This window comes from Macaca mulatta, chromosome 7 (assembly GCF_049350105.2).
Source record: "Macaca mulatta isolate MMU2019108-1 chromosome 7, T2T-MMU8v2.0, whole genome shotgun sequence".
Lineage (NCBI taxonomy): Eukaryota > Metazoa > Chordata > Mammalia > Primates > Cercopithecidae > Macaca > Macaca mulatta.
In genome coordinates, this window is record NC_133412.1 from 78,324,112 (window position 1) to 78,342,742 (window position 18,631).

General features: G+C 41.5%; 1 protein-coding gene across 16 annotated transcripts in view; it reads right to left on the reverse strand.

Moving 5' to 3' along the window:
• DET1 (DET1 partner of COP1 E3 ubiquitin ligase) overlaps positions 1 to 18,631 on the reverse strand; it is a 43,783-nt gene that overhangs the window by 11,506 nt on the left and 13,646 nt on the right. For 9 of the 16 annotated variants that reach the window (XM_077937809.1, XM_015142940.3, XM_077937811.1 and 6 more), the window contains 2 exons: positions 11,754 to 11,945; positions 7,775 to 8,435 (listed from right to left, as the gene is read on the reverse strand). In XM_077937809.1, the coding sequence (XP_077793935.1) occupies positions 8,246 to 8,435; positions 11,754 to 11,945 (382 nt within the window). In that variant the 3' untranslated portion in view covers positions 7,775 to 8,245. 16 annotated transcript variants of the gene reach the window in all.

The following is an 18,631-nucleotide window of genomic DNA, read 5'->3' on the forward strand; positions in this document are numbered from 1 at the left end:
AGTGCAGCGGCCGGATCTCAGCTCACTGCAAGCTCCGCCTCCCGGGTTCCCACCATTCTCCTGCCTCAGCCTCCCGAGTAGCTGGGACTACAGGTGCCCACCACCTCGCCCGGCTAGTTTTTTGTATTTTTTAGTAGAGACGGGGTTTCACCGTGTTAGCCAGGATGGTCTCGATCTCCTGACCTCGTGATCCGCCCGTCTCGGCCTCCCAAAGTGCGGGGATTACAGGCTTGAGCCACCGCGCCCGGCCCCCAAATTTCTTTCTTCATGACAGTCATTTCCCGTGTGCCTTCCCACGGCTGATTAAGACAAATGCCAGTACCTTTGAGATATATGTATTCAAAAAGTGCTTTTGGCCTTTTTCAGATTTTGTTTCTTATCTGACTTAACCTCTAGTTTCACTTTTTTCTATATTGAATCACATGTCCCTGGAAGTTAATCAGCTCCTGTTCAAAGTCAGCAGGAAGCATCTAACAAATCGATTCACATCTCAATGAGCAGTTCTGTGCTCTGCATGAATTGGTTACACTAGGCCTCTCACTACACTAAAACTTCTTCCATTTATTCCAAAGGATGGGTCAATTTCTCCTTTAGTTGCGCCTTGTTTGCTGTTTGAAAGGCAATCTTTTTGCATGAATCTCAGCATTTCAGTAAAACTTCATGTACTAGTGGGTCTCTTTCTTAGTTCCAAAAAACAACTCCTCCTTTGTAAAAAATCATGTTCATTCCTCCAATGGCAAATCTGTGCTTTACTAATATCAAATTAACCCCACTGCTCTGCCTTTCTGAGTACAAAACCACCTTTTATTATAATACCTAATCACAGTATAATCTTTTTGAAGGTATCTTAAAAAGCACTTACATTGAACATATGTGGTTATCAACAATGCACATTACTCAACAAAAATGATGACAATGGGAAGAGCACGCCCAGTTTGCACATCCACAGGTGACGAGAACAGCAATGTTGCAACTGCTGCCTGGCTGACACTAAGAAGACACCAACTTTAAGATACACTCCAGTTTCAAAAACTGCATCTCAAAATTCATGAAATGCAAATACTTTCCTATATAAGGTGCTTGGCATAGCATCTGGCCCATAGTAAGTAAGCTTTTAATAAATGTTAGCCATCAACAACACATCAATAACAAACCTTCAGCAAACAAAGCTCCCTTTAACCAATGTGTCTGGTGGCAAGGCAAAGCAGGTTAGAGGTGTTCTGGTCTCCTCAGACTTGGGTATGCAGGGGCAGAGGTGATACATGGCAAGAGAATGGCACCACCTCAATTGCCATGGGTGGGCAGGGGTTGGGCCTAGAGAAGCGGCAAGCTTATGTCAGTTGGTCAGTAGGAAATGAAGAGGTACAACCCGGGCTGGGAGTAGCCTGTGACACTAAAGAGGCAGGAGATTGTCCCAAACAGGCCAAGAGATTTACAGCGAAGGGAGAAGGCAGGGTGCATTTTACTGAGCACTTATTATATCAAGAGCTTTAATTAGTACTCATTTAGTGCTCACATCAATCCTGAAAAGTAGAAATTATCCCCATTTTACAGAGGAGAAACAGACTCACTAAAATTCTTTGCATCAAGCCCAGGGGTACATCATAGGTGACAGAGCCAGGGTTTGCACCAGGCTTCACATGAAGCTTATTCCCATAATTCTATCAGGCACTATGGATAAAGAATCCAAGTCCTACTAAGTATCTCCCTGCCTCCTACACTGGTAATCAAATGTTGCCTGATGGAGAGAGACTTCAGAATTTTTTTTTCCAAACAGAGGGTTATAGCTATAAAGGATATATACTGAGCAGATAAATGCTGTAAACAAAATTGCCCTGTGGAACATCAAAATCAGTTAATATGCTCAATTGCTTTCAAAGCATGCATTGCAGAGAACCATTATGCTGATTACCAATAATTATAATCTACTCATTAAGGAAAGTCCTAAGGGCTTCCACAAAGGAACACTTCATGACTGAGTTTAAGTTACTCTGTGTACTTGAAAATAATGAAGCTACCATTCTTTTAAAAATTATCTAATTTAGGTTTTTCACTCATTTATACTGTGCTTCTCTGCAAGGCTCCAAATGAAAGAGGTTTTGCTACCCTTAAATGGAGCCCTTCTCTCAAGGTCCAGAGCAGCTTGGCACTGATAGCTGACATGTCAGCTCCCTGCCAAGCAGGGATGGGAGGAGAGAGGTTCAGGGAAGAATCTGGATCTGAAAGTCTGTCCCTGCTTTGCTTAACATTTTGGTTCCAAAGAACTTATTTCTCCAGATTCTTGAGATCCATCAGACATTTGTGAAGAGAAGACACTGGAATTGACTAAGAACTGCCTTAAATCCTTTAGGAATAAAACTAATATACAAAAAAACAAAGGCATTGATAACTTAATATGGGCCAAGTACTCCGTGAAGTGAGTGCTTCCCCTCTACTCTCCTTCAGCTGTTGGAGTGCCCCAGTACCTTGGATCCTCACCTCTTTTACTCTACATATTCCATTCCCATGGTTTTAAATTCTAACTATATGTTGATGTCTTTTAACAGTATAACTCCAGACCTGACTCCTTTCTTGAGCTCCAAATTGATGCATCCCATGACTTAAAACATCCTCATCTGGATATCTAATAGGCATTTCAAAACTAGTATGTCTAAAAAAAAACACATTTCCACCCACCCCAACCCCACCCTACCAACCTGTCTTTCCTCCAAGACTTCTCATATAGCTTCAACATCTATCCATTTATTTGACCCCAAAACTTAGGAATTATTCTCAATTTCTCTTTTTTCCATCCCCCTCTGTTCTGTCCATCTCCCACATATCCAACTTCACTCTAGGGATGTCCCCTGAGCAGTCTAAACCAATCACGATAGTCCCATACTCTTTGCTAGAGACCAGAATCCTAGGCCAAAACTAGTCTGCATGGAACGTCATGTGTCTTAATTCAGGTCAGTGGTACAATGAGGTAAAGATTTCCGGGAATATTTCTTTTTTGAGGATGTCAGTGAAGAAACACGTATCCCACATTTCCACCATCCAGTGCCCTATGAACATACTCAAAAAGAATCTACCTTAGGATGAAGCTGATTTTCTGGATGGCAGAAGGGAAGAGGAGGAAAGAACCTGGCTCACCGATGACATGGCTGATTACCTAGAGCAGGGGTCCCTGACCCCTGGGCCATGGACCAATACCTGTCCATGGACTGTCAGGAAGCAGGCCGCACAGCAGGAGGTGAGTGGTGGGCAAGTGAGTGAAGCTTCATCTGTATTCACAGCGGCTCGCGTTACTACCTGATCAGATTAGCGGTGGCATTCATTAGATTCTCATAAGAGCGCGAACCCTATTATGAACTGTGCATGCAAGGGATCTAGGTTGCGTGCTCCTTATAAGAATCTAATGCCTGATGATCTGCCACTGTTTCCCAACACCCCCAGATGGGAATGTCTAGTTACAGGAAAACAAGTTCAGGGTTCCCACTGATTCTACATTATGGTGAACTGTATAATTGTTTCATTATATATTACAGTGTAATAATAATAGAAACATGGTGCACAATAAATGTAATGCACTTGAATCACCCCAAACCATTCCCCTGTGCCCAACCTGTGGAAAAACTGTCTTCCATAAAACCAGTTCCTTGTGCCAAAAATGTTGGGGACTGCTGACCTACAGCATACAACCCTGAAATTCACTGTACATGTGGATTTCCAATTCTGTGAGACAATAAATTTCCTTATTGTTGAAGCCAGAAATTTTGGATTTTCTGGTTTTGCAGTTGAAAGCAACTTAATAGATGCAAACAAGGGGAAGCCAACAAAGGGGACCAAGAAGCAACAATCAATAAGGCAGAAAAAAAAACATATACTGTCCTAGAAACAAGAGAACCAAGTATTTCTTGCTATAGAGACAAATCAACTATGTCCAATATTGGGAGGTTGAGGAAAAGAAGGACTAGAGGTGACCACTGTATTGGCAACATGAAATCACTGGTGACCTGGACAACTGTAGTTTCAGAGGAGTGGTGGGGACAGAAACTTCTCTGGAGTGGGTTGAGGAAATGGGCCACAGGGAAGTGAAATCATTTAATTTAGACAACTCTTGAAGTTTTGCTATGAAGGGTAGCAGAGAAATGAGCAGTAATAAAGGAGAATAAGGGGTCAAAGCAGGACTTTTTAAAGACAAAAAATCTTCTAATAACAAAAATGATTTATCAAGAGAAATATGATGCAAGATAGAGAAAATAATTGCAGGAACAAAGACCAGAGTCTTTTGAAAAGCCACAAGGAAACAGGATCCCGTGGACAGGTAGAGGGGCTTGCCTTTTAGAGAAGCAGTGATTATTCCATTTGCTGCAACAGGAGGTAAGGCAGGGAACAAGTACAGATGCAAGCCATAGCTAACATGGTAAAGAAAGGGGAGTTCCCACCTGATTCTTTCAATTTCTGCCAAGTGGCAAGATGACCAGCTGAGATATTGGAGAAGTTTTTTAATGTGTTTTTAATAAAAAGGGTGTCACTCTGTTGCCCAGGCTGGAGTACAGTGAGGCTCACTGGAACCTTGAATTCCTGGGTTCAAGCAATCCTTGTACCTCGGCCTCCCAAAGCACTGGGATTATAGGCCTGAGCCACCAAGCCTGGCCTACTGAAGGAGGGGTTTTGAAGTGAGAGGCAAAGGTGCAAAACAGCAATTTCAGAGAGTTGGCAAGTAAACAAATAAGGAAAGTCTTACAACGCTGAAAGGAGTGCCCATTTTAAGTCTGCGGTCATGAATTTAAGAATAGACATGATTTTTCTGCAGTTATTTTCAGCTGTTCAGAGACAGAAATGTAGGGAGTTGAGAGTTTTCAAAATCTGCATGAAGGAGGCAGAACAGCAAGGAAGTTAAGGGAGTGATTATGGTGTTAGATCGTGCAACCTAGCCTGAATAAGGAAAGAAGAGAGGATCTGAGGGGAGACAACAGCTATGAAGATGCTGGTATCCCAGCAAAGGCTAGTGGTCCACCAAAACTCATTCTCTTTTCTTCTGAATGCAAGAGTACACAAAACACAGCTGGCCAGGCACACTACACTTCCTAAGCTCCCTTGCTTGTTAAGTGGCCATATGGTGAGGACCTCTTCAGTGGAACATGAAGGGGAGTGATGTGTGGTCCTAATGGAGAGTCTCCTCCACACTCATCCTCTCCCTATTTCAATTCAGGACAATGCCACAGTGAATGGCAAAGAAACAAGATGGAAGACACTTGGGTCCTTCAGGCTGTGTGTGGCAGAACCACTCACTGACTCTGAACATCTGCCTTGCACTGTGACCTGAGAGAGAGGGAAAAAAAAAAAAACTCCTCTCTTGTTTAATCACTGCATTGTGGGGTCTTTTAGCTAAAGCAGTTTAACCTTATCCTAACCTGGGTCAGGGATTGAAGGTTTCAGTGGGGTCTAAGATCCTCTGTAGTGGAAGTAGTAAAGAGAATAAGGTGAAAAGCTAAAAGGGAGTGGTCAGAGTGGGGTGTATGGATTATGAAATTGAAACTTTAGAGGTGGGCAGTTAGAGGTGATAAAAAGATCTAAGATAGGACCAATGGAATGTACGACTAAGGTGGAAGAAAGTGCAAATAAAGTTTCAGAAAAGATAGGAGACTGGCCTAGAATCACACATGAATGAGCAGAAGGGCCCAGATTCCCAATGAGACCTAAATGACTTCACACTCCATGCCCTTTCCACTCTGCCAGGTCCTCAGGTTCAATCAAACTACCTGGTTCAAAGAAAAAGCTGCAGGTAAAGTGTTTCTATGAAGAAAGGTTAGTTTGGCCCCACAAACATGTAACACAACTTCTCCTGGGTAATGGGTAGTACACTACAAGAACACAATTACAGCCAGTGCCTAACTTAATAATGGCTCAACTCAGGATTGATTGACTTACAAGACTGCAAAAGCAATACACATTGAGTCAAGTCCTTAAGATGGGGTTATGCCCAGGTAAACCCATTATCAGGTATCTTCAACTTACAATGGGTTTACCTGGACATAACTCCCTCGTAAGTTGAGGAGCAACTGTTTGGTTGGTTTTGTTTTTGTTTTTGTTTTTTCGAGATGGAGTCTCGCTCTGTCCCCCAGACTGGCTGGAGTGCAGTGGTGCAATCTCGGCTCACTCAAGCCCCACCTCCCGGGTTCACGCCATTCTCCTGCCTCAGCCTCCTGAGTAGCTGGAACTACAAGCACCTGCCACCACGCCCGGCTAATTTTTTGTATTTATAGTAGAGGCGGGGTTTCACCGTGTTAGCCAGGATGGTCTTGATCTCCTGACCTCATGATCCACCCGCCTCGGCCTCCCAAAGTGCTGGGATTACAGGTGTGAGCCACCACACTTGGCCAAGCATCTATATTGTTAATACATAATTAGAATCATCATGCTTTGCAACCCTGTATTTTTCATGATCTATGAAGTATTTCATCCATCCAGGGGCCCAGTGGCAGCATTCACACCCTCCTGTTCTTTGGATGACCACCACTGACTCACCTGGCCTCTCCCTCTAGTCTCTATTCCCTCCAAGCCATCTTCTAGACTGCTGGAAGTTACCTTGTGAAATTCGTATTATGCCTTCCACTACATAAAACCCTAGCAACCTGCACAAGACCTCTCTTTCCAATATCCCCTTAGTCTACCTGTTCAGTCACATTTCCCCCGTCTCCCTCGCCCCAGTGTACGCTGCAGCTGTATTTGCTTATTTACCATGTTCATACTTCCATGCCTTTGTATATGCTGGGGCTCTCCTTGAAACGTCTTCAACCCTTGGTCTTACAATACACTCCCACTGATCCAACTCCAGTGCTCTTCCCCAGTATATTTTTCTTTTTCTGCCCTTCCTTCATCTCTCTCCACTGTCCCTAGGGAAACACAATTAGAGCTATTATTGTACTGTATTATAATAATCTGTCTATCTCTCTCCTCATCCTTGGCATCCTGACACAGTTTCCACTTGACTCATAGTAGGTGCTCAAATCCTGCACTGAATACTGAATGAGACTGAATTTAGCTGTTCCACTTTGATCCCACTGAAATTAGATGACCTGTTTTTGGTGGGACTCAGGATTTCATATCACATTTCTTATTTTCCCAAAGAAAGTCAGTCTGAATGGCAGAGGAAATACAGGGTTCAGCTCTTTGCATCCATGGCCCTTTCACAGTCTGCTCTGGAACCCAACATTTCAAAGCTACCTTCAAAGTCAGATGTTACTAAACAAGGCTACTACACTACTGATGGATACATTATGCAGATGAAACATAAACAGGCTGGCAAGAGTTGAGAATGTGACAGAGGATGTGGCTAGGGTCACCAGGTGTTTGTGGGATGGCTGTGATGGCTCAGCCATCCAGGAACAGCCAGTCTGGTCTCTGTAGGGACACCTGCGGCTTGCCAGCTCCCACTACCCAAATTACAGTACGTGCTACACAGTATTTGTTTCTGCCATGGCCAAGGAGAGCTGCTCACTCTTCCACCTGCATGACACAGATGGTACAGATGGGAGCATGCTTCCACATGAGGATGTGCAATTACACCTAGTTCCTCCAGCTGTGACAATTACTAAGAGAAAACCCGAGGGAAGGAAACAATCCTGGCAGATAACTGTCTTCCCTGCTGGTGCTTACCACTTAGTTCTCCCAGGAACAGCTGCTGCATCTATGGCCTCCCATATCTTTTACAGTCCTTCCTGGAACCCAAGTACTTGAAAAGCATTGGGTATGATAGGTACATAAAGCAGTCATCGAAGCATATATATTTAAGTATAAAAATACCATGGCTTTATTTTTCTCTTAAAAAGATAGTCGTGCTTATGGGTTAAATGGAAAGGATGTACATCGTTCTCATGAGTAAACAAGATTTAACTGCTTTCAGATGCAAACCATAATGCCAAAGAAGTGACACGAAGGGGGTAAAAGTCTAATGCTTTCATCTTCATAGCAATCAAATGCAAACTAAAGCAAAAATGAAATGGACTTACTTAATGCTGGGCATTCCCACAGGGAAAATGTAAGAGGATATTATATCAATCAGTAGCAGTATTGTATACAATTTAAAAATTCCTTTAGGTTGAGCCACCCTCACTCTTCTCTCTGGCTCTCTCCCATCTGAGGTATAGCAGGCTGGAACTAACAGAGCTAGTAGTCAGGAGTTTTTGCTTTGGAGTCCACTGAGATAAGTGGGTGGCAAAGTCTTGGAAGACCAGATAACTTGGCTCTGGTGAGGCACCTACGTGCAGCAGTGTCGCATATGGAAGTTGACGACATACTCAGCATTAGTCCTCTGCACAGAAATAGCAAAAGGCTCAAAAGGGTGAAAGGTGAAGGCAACAAGGCGTCGCACTGTGTGGTTGATGGGGCGGCCCAATAACCCCGCCTGGATCTCAAACTTGAGCAGGCCTGAGTCCCGGGCATAGAACCTAAAAAGAACAAGGACAGAGACAGAGAAAGAGGGGAAGTATTGATATTCACCATCAAACAGAAATCTAGACAGCAGGGGAATGTGACAAGTCATTATTTTACCTTATTCATGAAATCTCCTCTTATATCAGCCCCAGGTTATCAGAACTATAAAATCACCTTGGTATGATCAGCTCATTTAGCGAAGAGTGATTATAAATTTTACTATGTTGCACTGAGTCACTGGTCATTTCTCTTTCCTGAGATGACTCAGTTTTACAGTCCTAATTATAGCCTCTCCGCTTCCAGACGCTCCTGCCTCAAGATTGTCTAGGCCAGGGCTAAAAATGAAATGAAAGCCACGTGTGTAATTTTAAATTTTCAGGTAGCCATACTGAAAAAAATAAAAATAAAAAGAGGAAATTTAAATAATACATTTTATTTACTCTAATATATCCAAAATATTGTAATTTCAACCTATAATCAATATGAAACTATTAGTGAGATATTTCTCTTTTTTTTTTTTTGGAAATCTGGTGTGTATTTGACACTTGAGCACATCTCAACTTGAACTAGCCACATTTTAAGTGCTCAATAGCCACATGTGGCTAGTGGCTACCATATTGGACAGTGTGGATCTAGGCTCACCTTTGAGTTTTTCATATTTAAGAATAAATTCTTTTAAAAGGTTCTTCTTTTTCATGCTCAGAAACAAAATACTAAGTAGTGTTTAATTTTTCATCTAATATGTGAGACTAAAGATGCTTCCATCCATCCTAGTATTTAAATGCCTTTACCATATGCAAAATAAATGCCCTATGGTTTGGAGAACTACTGATGATTAGTGAGTGGAGGCTGAATGGCTGAGGCAGGTGGGGGTGGGGTGGCAGGGAGGATTCTAGAAAATAAAAAGCCCTGAATTAAAGAGTCCTATAATCTCCTTTTGGAAATGCAATATATAAGCAGACCTAAAGATATTTATACCTTTTGACTCAATAATCCCATATCCAAGAATTTATATCCTCAGAATTTGATTTAAATGAAGTAACTAGTACATGAATAAAGATGACTGCTATGGCATTTGTTTTAATGTAAAAATACAGAAAGAGAATAAATGCTCAGTGATGGGGGAATAGTTAAATAAATCATGGTACGTCTATTTGATAGAATACACCATCATTAGGACTATAATTGTGAGGACTATGTGTAATAACAACATGAAATAATGTTTATAAAATAAAAACAGACTACAAAAAATGATGCTGTGATTACAAGTGTGTAAATGTAAATATGCACACTGACAAAGACCAGACTGGATTATACAGTAAAGACATTGGAGGAATGGTATTCTGTCTTCAAATGCCCTTAATATCCTTGTATTTCTCATTTTAAATTAAAAATATAAAGAATTATAAGAGAAACCCCTTCATTCAGGAGCAATAGCATTGCCAAATTTTAGATTCATCTTCTCCAATTAGAAAAGTAGGAAAGTCAGAAAGGAGAGAGAAATGTATCTCATGGTACTTGACTCGTATTAGATGAGGCCCATCTTTTTTATTTGTAAAAAACACACAGCCCTACTCCCAAAATCCCCAAACACAAAGGGATTGTAATTTAAAGTGGGTTGTTTGAGTTTCTAAATCTCACTCCCACTTTACAGGACATATGGGTAAATAAGAAATATAGTAAATACTATCCCAGGGATGCAATGAGCAAAATCTAGAATTTGGAGAACACTAGAGGAAAAACAACCTAATTTCCTCAATAATTTCATTGCAAAGAAAATAAAAGGGGGAAGAAGAACCTACAGAATAAAAATGACTGGGCCAGGCACAGTGGCTCATGCCTGTAATCCCAGCACTTTGGGAGGCTGAGGTGGGTGGATCACCTGAGGTCAAGATTTCAAGGCCAGCCTGGCCAACATGGTGAAACCCCATCTCTACAAAAATACAAAAATTAGCCAGGTGTGGTGGCAGGCGCCTGTAATTCCAGCTACTTGGGAGGCTGAGGCAGCAGAACTGCTTGATCCTGGGAGGCAGAGGTTGCAGTGAGTTGAGATCGTGCACTCCAGCCTGGGCAACAGACAGAGACTCCGTCTCAAAAAAAAAAAAAAAAAAGACTGAAGGGACCAAATGCAATGCATGAACCTTGTATGGATCTGATGCAAACAAATTAACCATAAAAAGAATATCTGTAAGACAACAGGGATATATAAAAACTGACTAGATGTTTGAAGATATTAAAGATTTTTTGTTAATTTTTTAGAGATGGGGTAATAGTGTTACTTGTTTTGCTAGGATAACTTGGATTTCTTTTAAAAATAACCTCAGACAGTGGTGGGAAGGGGAGGGAGCAGTGGTGGTGATGGAAATAGGTGAGACAGGAGCAGTCACGAGCTGGTAACTGTTCAAGTGGGTGATGAGTACATGAAGGTTTATTACGCTCTTCTACTTTTTGTATATGTTTTTCCATATACAACTTTCCATAATAAATAAAAATATTAACTAGTTTTTGGAACTTGACTCTAATTTCCCAAAGGAAATATTATAAATGGTGATTAATTATACAGAATATGTCACACAGGCCCATTTAATACACAAGGAGGCTGGATGATGAAATATATCTATCATAAAGATCTAACTACCACTGTTTCTATGTGACAAAGACCTTCCAAGCTCCAGCCTAGAGCTCCAGGAACACACCCACCTTGAGGTAACTCCACTAGTGAGAGTAATTCCAGCTCCTCCCGCTAATACTATTACAGCACACAGAACAGGCTCCATGTATGGAGAGACAGATGGGTCTGTGAACTAGACTTCTGTGAGGAAAGAATTTCTTGTAAGACGTCAGTTTCAAAGTTCTAACAATAACACAGCAGTCTACATTCCAAAATTCCTCCAAGTGAGGAAGCATGAGTTTCTTCTAAATCTGTCAGCAGTTCCCCAAATTGTCTCTGCTACTTTTTCTATTAGGTAACATGGCAGGATAAAATCTGTGTTAGATACATAATTATAAAGTCTCAATGACAAAAACTATTATGGAATCGTATTAGATTATTAAATGGGAAAGTACAGCTTCCTACCCTGGATACCTTTAAAAGAGGACAACACTTATCTGAATTAGATGTTCTGATGAGAAGCAAAGAGTAGGAATAATTTATGAGACTAGTACCTAAATGATCGTAGCACTCACTGCATTATAGAAATAGCCTGCCTTTCAACCTTACCCATGAGTACAAGTGGAGACAGTCACAATCAAATGATGTCCAGAAGAAGAGAAAAGAAAGCAGGCCATCTTCAGCCCTTGAGCAGTTTGTAGCTATAGCAGTGACACTGTACCTGATTGGGTGATCTCCACAAGTCTTGGGCCGCTCCATGACAGATACCCACTTGTCATCATAACTGAAGAGAGACAAATCCAGATAGGGGCTACCGCTGTAAGACTGAGCACTGATGGGGAGCTGACCCAGCAGCCGGCGTACCGCCTCTGTGTGCCCTCCATACTTGGCATTTATAATAGTGTCTTTGAACCTAAACAAAAGGGCCGGTGAGGAAGGCTTTGTTAGTGAGTACACAAAGGTGTCTTGGATTTTAAATTGACAAATATATATCTAAGAACAACTCATTCTTTAAATACAAATTAAAGCCTAGGTAATGAATTAAGACAGAACTCTCTCTCACACATTACAAGTCTGGCCAGCTACAAATACTTTTAAAAAGCAAAACATATAACTAAAAATGGAAAACAACAAATTACTTTAGAAATGTGTTTGGGTTTTGGGTTTTTTTTATTTCGAGACAGGGTCTCGCTTTGTTGCCCAGGCGGGAGTACAGTGGTGTGATCTCAGCTCACTGCAGCCTTGACCTCCCTGGCTGAAGCGTTCCTCCCACCTCAGCCCCCAGAGTAGTTGGGACTACAGGCACATGCCACCACGCCCAGCTAATTTTTGTATTTTTTATAGAGATGGAATTTCGCTATGTTGCTCAGGCTGGCCTTGAACTCCTGGGTTCAACTGATCTGCCCGCCTTAGCCTCCTAAAATGCTAGGATTACAGACATGAGCCACCACACCCGGCCCTACTTTAGAAGTTAACAAAGACTCTACAAACAAGTTTGAAATGAGTATAACTAGTTTATGACAACTATTTCTACTCTTTTCTAATAACAGCTCAACTGGGTTTGAAAAAGGTCAAGAACTTACTTTCCCCAAATAATTGCCTTAGACTGAATTAGGAAGGAGTTATAGAGAACAGAAGCAGCCCTTGACTCTTCTTGGGATCACCCACTTCCAGCAAGCCTTTCACAAATAAATTACCCATTCTTTGTTTAAATAAAATTTGGAAACTAGCTACTTATACTCCTGCAGAAACACCAGTATCTAGAAGAACAGTAACAGACATAGAGAGTCATATATCTCACTTATCTTTGAAAATAATGACAAAGCAGTTATTTCTCATGACTGTAACAAATGCTAAGTTTTATTTTATTTTTTTTAGAGACAGGTTCTGGCTGTGTTGCCCAGGCTGGAGGGCAGTAGCACAACCTCAGCTCACTGCTACCCCCACCTCTCCTGGGCTCAAGCAATCCTCCCACCTCAGCTTCCCAAGTAGCCAGGAACACAGGTGCGTGCCACCACACCCAGCTAACTTTTTTTTTTCGTAGAGACAGGGTCTCGCCATGTTGCCCAGATTGGTCTTCAACTCCTGGCCTCAAGCGATCCATCTGCCTCAGCCTTCCAAAGTGCTGGGATTACAAGCGTGTGCCACCGTGCCTGGCCACAAAACTAAATTTAATACTCTTTGACAAGTACTTCTATTCTTCTGGAAATCTGCCCTAAGGAATCACTCCTACATGCAGAAAAATCTCTGTGCACATTCATACAGCACTGTTTATAGAGGAAGAAAAAATAAAAAGCTAATGGAAAACTACCATTTTCAAAGATTATATGGTAACGGGAAATGTTTATCACATCTGTAAATAAAAGAAGTAGGATACAATACTGTCTATGTAATATGGCTAAAAACACAAAGAAAACAAAAACTCACACTTAAAGCGAAGACTGGCAGAAACACATTAAAATGTTAATAGTCGTATAATGACATTTTGAAGTTTTTCCTTATTTTTCACTTTCCTACACCTTCGTAGAAAGAATGTCAACTGTCTATCAGTATATATATATTTTAAACCTCTATATTCAAGCATATCATACGGTTCAACCATCAAGGGGATATAAATTTTTTTTAGTCTGGGAGAAAAGTATAATATCTCATCCCTGAAACAAATGGAATAAAAAAACTTCAGCGTTCCTAACTTTCATGAGACTAGAAAGATTAATTAGTTGAGGGTAATTTTTATTTTCACTATTAACCTACGGTATTAGGTGGACATGAACACTTTTCCGCTCCCCCTAAAGAAAGCCTAGCAAGCAACACTGCTTTTCCATTACTCCTCCTGACAGTAATTTTCACAGCCTCAGTATAAATCATAAAAATAAATCTTGGGCCAAATAGAGCTTATTTTTTCCCTTTCATTTGAGCTGAAATAAAAGATCCTGGGCACTTTGGTTTTCAGCAAAGATCTGGCACCATCTCATCTACACCTTAGCCCTGCCTGACTCACTGACTCGCTGGCTTTCAAAGGTAAAATGATGGGGGCTGGTTCACAGCTTTGTGATGACCACAAATCAAAGCATCTGTGATAATCTACAGGTTGAAGCAGTTCCTCTTCCTCTGCAGCACCTACCACCTCCTCTCTCCATGCTCCCCACTGATTAAAAGCAGTCACTCCCTTTGATGTCTTCACACTTTAGCTCCTGCCTCAGCGTCACTCTGTCCCGCCATACCTCTCTTAATTCTCGGTAATTTCAAAATCCTCAGAGATGTTCTTTACAGCACCATGGCCTCCTACTAGTTCCTTGACCTCCTCTCAACCTCAACTGCTTATTCCACAGTCACACCCTCAACCTCACCATTACCAACGACTGCAAACCCTCTCTAGTCACAGGGTAGACCGTCACGCTCTCCAACCATCTTTTCTCCCATCTTCCTGGCTCACTCCCTCTATTCATCCCAACTTCAGCAATCCTTCAACCCCTACAGGACCTATAATCCACTGATTCTATCAACTTCTTGCCATCCTACACTCTCATCATATCCTCTCTTCCTTCCTTCCACATAAGATGAAATCACTAAATAATCCATTGCACACATCCTCAACAATCTTAAATTATCTTATGGTACTTGCTTAGAAAAACTACAACCTCCAGTTAAGCTCAACTTTGCCTATTCCTTGCCTGTACTACTTGGTTTTCTCCATGGCTGTAGAAAAACATACAATGCTCACTTTAAACTTATGGCCATGAACTTTATGTAGGCTCTTAATGCTGCAGGGCACTCGTATTACATTTCCATAGTCCTTCCAGACTCCCACGCTCTTCCACGACTATTTCATCTCCCCTCTTCCATGCTGACTCTTAGCTAATGGCATCACTTACTTTGTTACTGACAAATGGAAGTTGGCAGAAGATAACTTTTTAAAGCTCCCATCAGCACATCTACCCAACATTTGTACATATATAACTTTCTGTGCTCCCATGCAAGGCAAATCCATCTGCCAGTGCACTAGAACCCAGCCCCTCTCATACACTTAAGCAGTTCTTCCACTTTCCTAAACTGTTTCCCCTTCTCTACAGGATCAGTCCCATCTGTATGCAAACATGCCATTTTTCCCTCATCTAAAAAATAACAAAAACAAAATCTAACACCACCTACCTCTCCAGCTAATGCACCACTTTTCAGCTCCCATTGTAATAAAACTCCTCAAAACACTGTTCCATACTGTCCAACTTTTCTCCTCCCATTCTTTCTTAAACCCACCCTGAAGAGGCTTTCACCCCTACCATCTTACTCAAACCTACTCTTGTCAAGGTTACCAATGACCTCGATGCTGCTAACTCCAATAAGTTAATTTTCAGTCCCTATTGTACTGAAAATTGTCAGGTGGCTGTGACACAGCTAACACTCCTTTGAGAAACTATGAGACACCTCCACTTACAGAACTTTTGATCCTCTCCCCTAAACCTGCTCTACCAACAGGTTTACAGTTTAATGACAACTCTCTCTTGCAAGTTGTTCAATCCAAAAATGTTAGAATTATCTTTGACTTTGTTCTTTCATAGCCCATAGACCATCCTCCATTAATCCACTGGGCTCTAACCTTCAAAATACATTGAGAATATAATTACTTACTATTCCCAATGCTACCACCCTGATCCAAGCCACCACCGTTAAACAACAAATAATCACAGAGGACTTGGTATGTGCCAGACACTCTTCTAGGTGCTTAGGATACATTAGTGGACAGTAAAGAACTTAAATCCTAGTGGCAGGAAACAGAATGCCATAGTTATACTTACTGGATCACTGCAAAAGTCTCTTAACTGGTATCCCTGCTGCCACCCTATCTGCCTACATTCTAATCTTAACAGAACAGCCAGAGTGACTCTGTTAAAACATAAGTGAGACTATGTCATTCCTCTGCTCAAACATGACACAATCTACCTCATCTATAGTTAAAGCCAAGACTATAGAATGGCCCTATGTATCCGCCTACCTCCCCACCCCAAATCAGGTCTCTGGCCCTATTTCCAACTACTCTGCCCCTTGCTCACTCCGGTCCAGCCACCCTGGCCTTCTTGCTGTCCCTCAAATGCATCAGATCCACCTCAGGGCCTTTAGATATGCTATTCCTTTTGCTGGGTATATTCTTCTTCCTGCTATCCACATGGCTTGCCCCCTGACTTCCTTCAAAAGCTTTCTCAACCACCACCTTCTCAGTGAAGCCTATGCCGACAACTCTACTAGGAAAACTGACAATCTCTTCTTAATATACTCAAACTTACCAGTATTCTAACAATTTTTTTTTTCCTTGGACACATTCTTCTTGGACTCCTCCACTCTCATGCTTCCAAATGGTCTGACAGGTGGACAGTCATTCTGCAAATTCCCTTTATCATTATCCTCAGGACTCTCTTTGCCTCTCTCCAGTGTCAGACTATTTCCTACATACCATTCTTTTGTGGTCTATTGAAGTACATCTCCATAGGCTTCCTTAGAAAAGGTACATGAGAGGTAATCTTTTCAGACTTCACAGGTTTGAAAATGTCTCCATTCCACTCTATTATCTGGATATAGAATTCTAAATTGTGGCCGGGCGTGGTGGCTCACGCCTATAATCCCAGCTCTCAGGGAGGCAGAGGCGGGAGGATAGCCTGAGCACAGGAGTTCGAGACCTGCCTGGGTAACATAGCGAGACCCCGTTCTCCACAAAAAGGGAAAAAAAAAAAAAAAGACAGAATTCTAAATTGCAAATCGCCCTTTTCATAGACTTCTGAGGGCATGATTTTAATGACTTCAAGCTTTCGGTATTATTGATAAGTCTGATGTCATTATGATGACATTGTTTTTACACGTGAAATGTATGTTCTTTCTCAAAGTTTTCACAATGTTCTCTTCATCCCCAATGTTCCAAAATTTCATGATGATATGCCTCTCGGTGTGGGTCTTTTTCATTGACTATACTGGATACTAGATGAATCCAGTGGTGCACTGATAAAGGTTTAATTTTTCTCAGGGGAAAAAAGCCATGATTTGTAGTGCTTGCTGATTTCTGTGGTGTAAATCTTCCTGCCAAGGTACCAATGTGACATTACTCAATGTGCAGTTGCCAAGAGAAGAGCAGTAGCACCTTATTATATAGTATTTACACCATATAGATAAAATAGATGCAAAAACCACAAGAGCCTAAGTAACAGTAAAATAGGAAATAATTTGGAAATAATTCTTAATAACGACTTTGTGTAACAATCAGCTTGCAAAAATTCCTGAAAGTTTAACAGTCAGATCTCATGAGCCAGTACAAGCCAGCTCCAGCACTGGATGGTCCTGCCAATCTAAAAATTTATGTTCTTCAGTCCTGGGAAACTATCCCATTATTTCTCCACTTTAGGTTCTCCACTGCTCCTTCAGGAATTAGCCAGATATTTGACCTCCTAGGCAGATACTCTGGTTTTTTTTTTTTTAATGTTTCTCTTCTATGTCCCTTCTCTTATCAATTTACTCTACTTTCTTGGAGAGTTCCTCCACCACATCTAACAAATTTTAAATTTCCAAAAGTTTCTCATTGTTCTAGGAATGTTCCCGTTTTTGTTTGGTTTGTTCGTTTGTTTTTGAGACGGAGTCTCACTCTGTTGCCCAGGCTGGAGTGCAGTGGCGCAAACTCGGCTCACTGCAAGCTCCGCCTCCTGGGTTCACGCCATTCTCCTGCCTCAGCCTCCCGAGTAGCTGGGACTACAGGTGCCTGCCATCATGCCTGGCTAATTTTTTTTGTATTTTTTTCTTTTAGTAGAGACAGGGTTTCACCGTGTTAGCCAGGATGGTCTCGATCTCCTGACCTCATGACCCGCCTGCCTCAGCCTCCCAAAGTGCTGGGATTACAGGCATGAGCCACCCTGCCCAGCTAGAATGTTCCTGTTTTTATACTTTAAATTGTTTCAGTGAATGTAACATTGTTTTCTTTTTTTTTTTTTTTTTTTTTGAGATAGGGTCTGTCTTTGTCACCCACTGTGGAATGCAGTAGCTTGATCTCAGTTCACTGCAACCTCCGCCTCCCAGGTTCAAGCAATCTTCCTGCCTCAGCCCCTCCAAGTAGCTGGGATGACAGGTGCATGCCACCAAACTCAGCTAATTTTTTTGCTTTTTGGGAGACCAGTCATGTTCCCCAGGCTGGTCTTGAACTCCTGAGCTCAAGCAATCAGTCCACGCCAACCTCCCACAGTGCTAGGATTAAAGGCATAAGCCACCATGCCAGGCCTGTTTCCTTACTCTTTATTCTTTATTCTGTTTGTTTTGTGTTGGTCTCTTTTAGGATAAAGGCTTTCCTTAAATGACTCATGATCCATGGTGTCTATTTTTATTCTTGAACATTTATTTTGACCTATAAGGGTCCCAATTTCATTGATTTTTACCAAAAGATTACTGGGAAAAGATTACTATAAAATTTAGCATTTAGAACCATGTGTTCACAAGAAGTAAAAAAAAAATTTCAATTTATATATACATTGTATTTTCAATGTAGCAAAGTATGATTAGTGGTCAACAAAATATGTTAGCATACAATTGTGTTGGGGACATAGAATAGACATACAAATTTGAGAATCA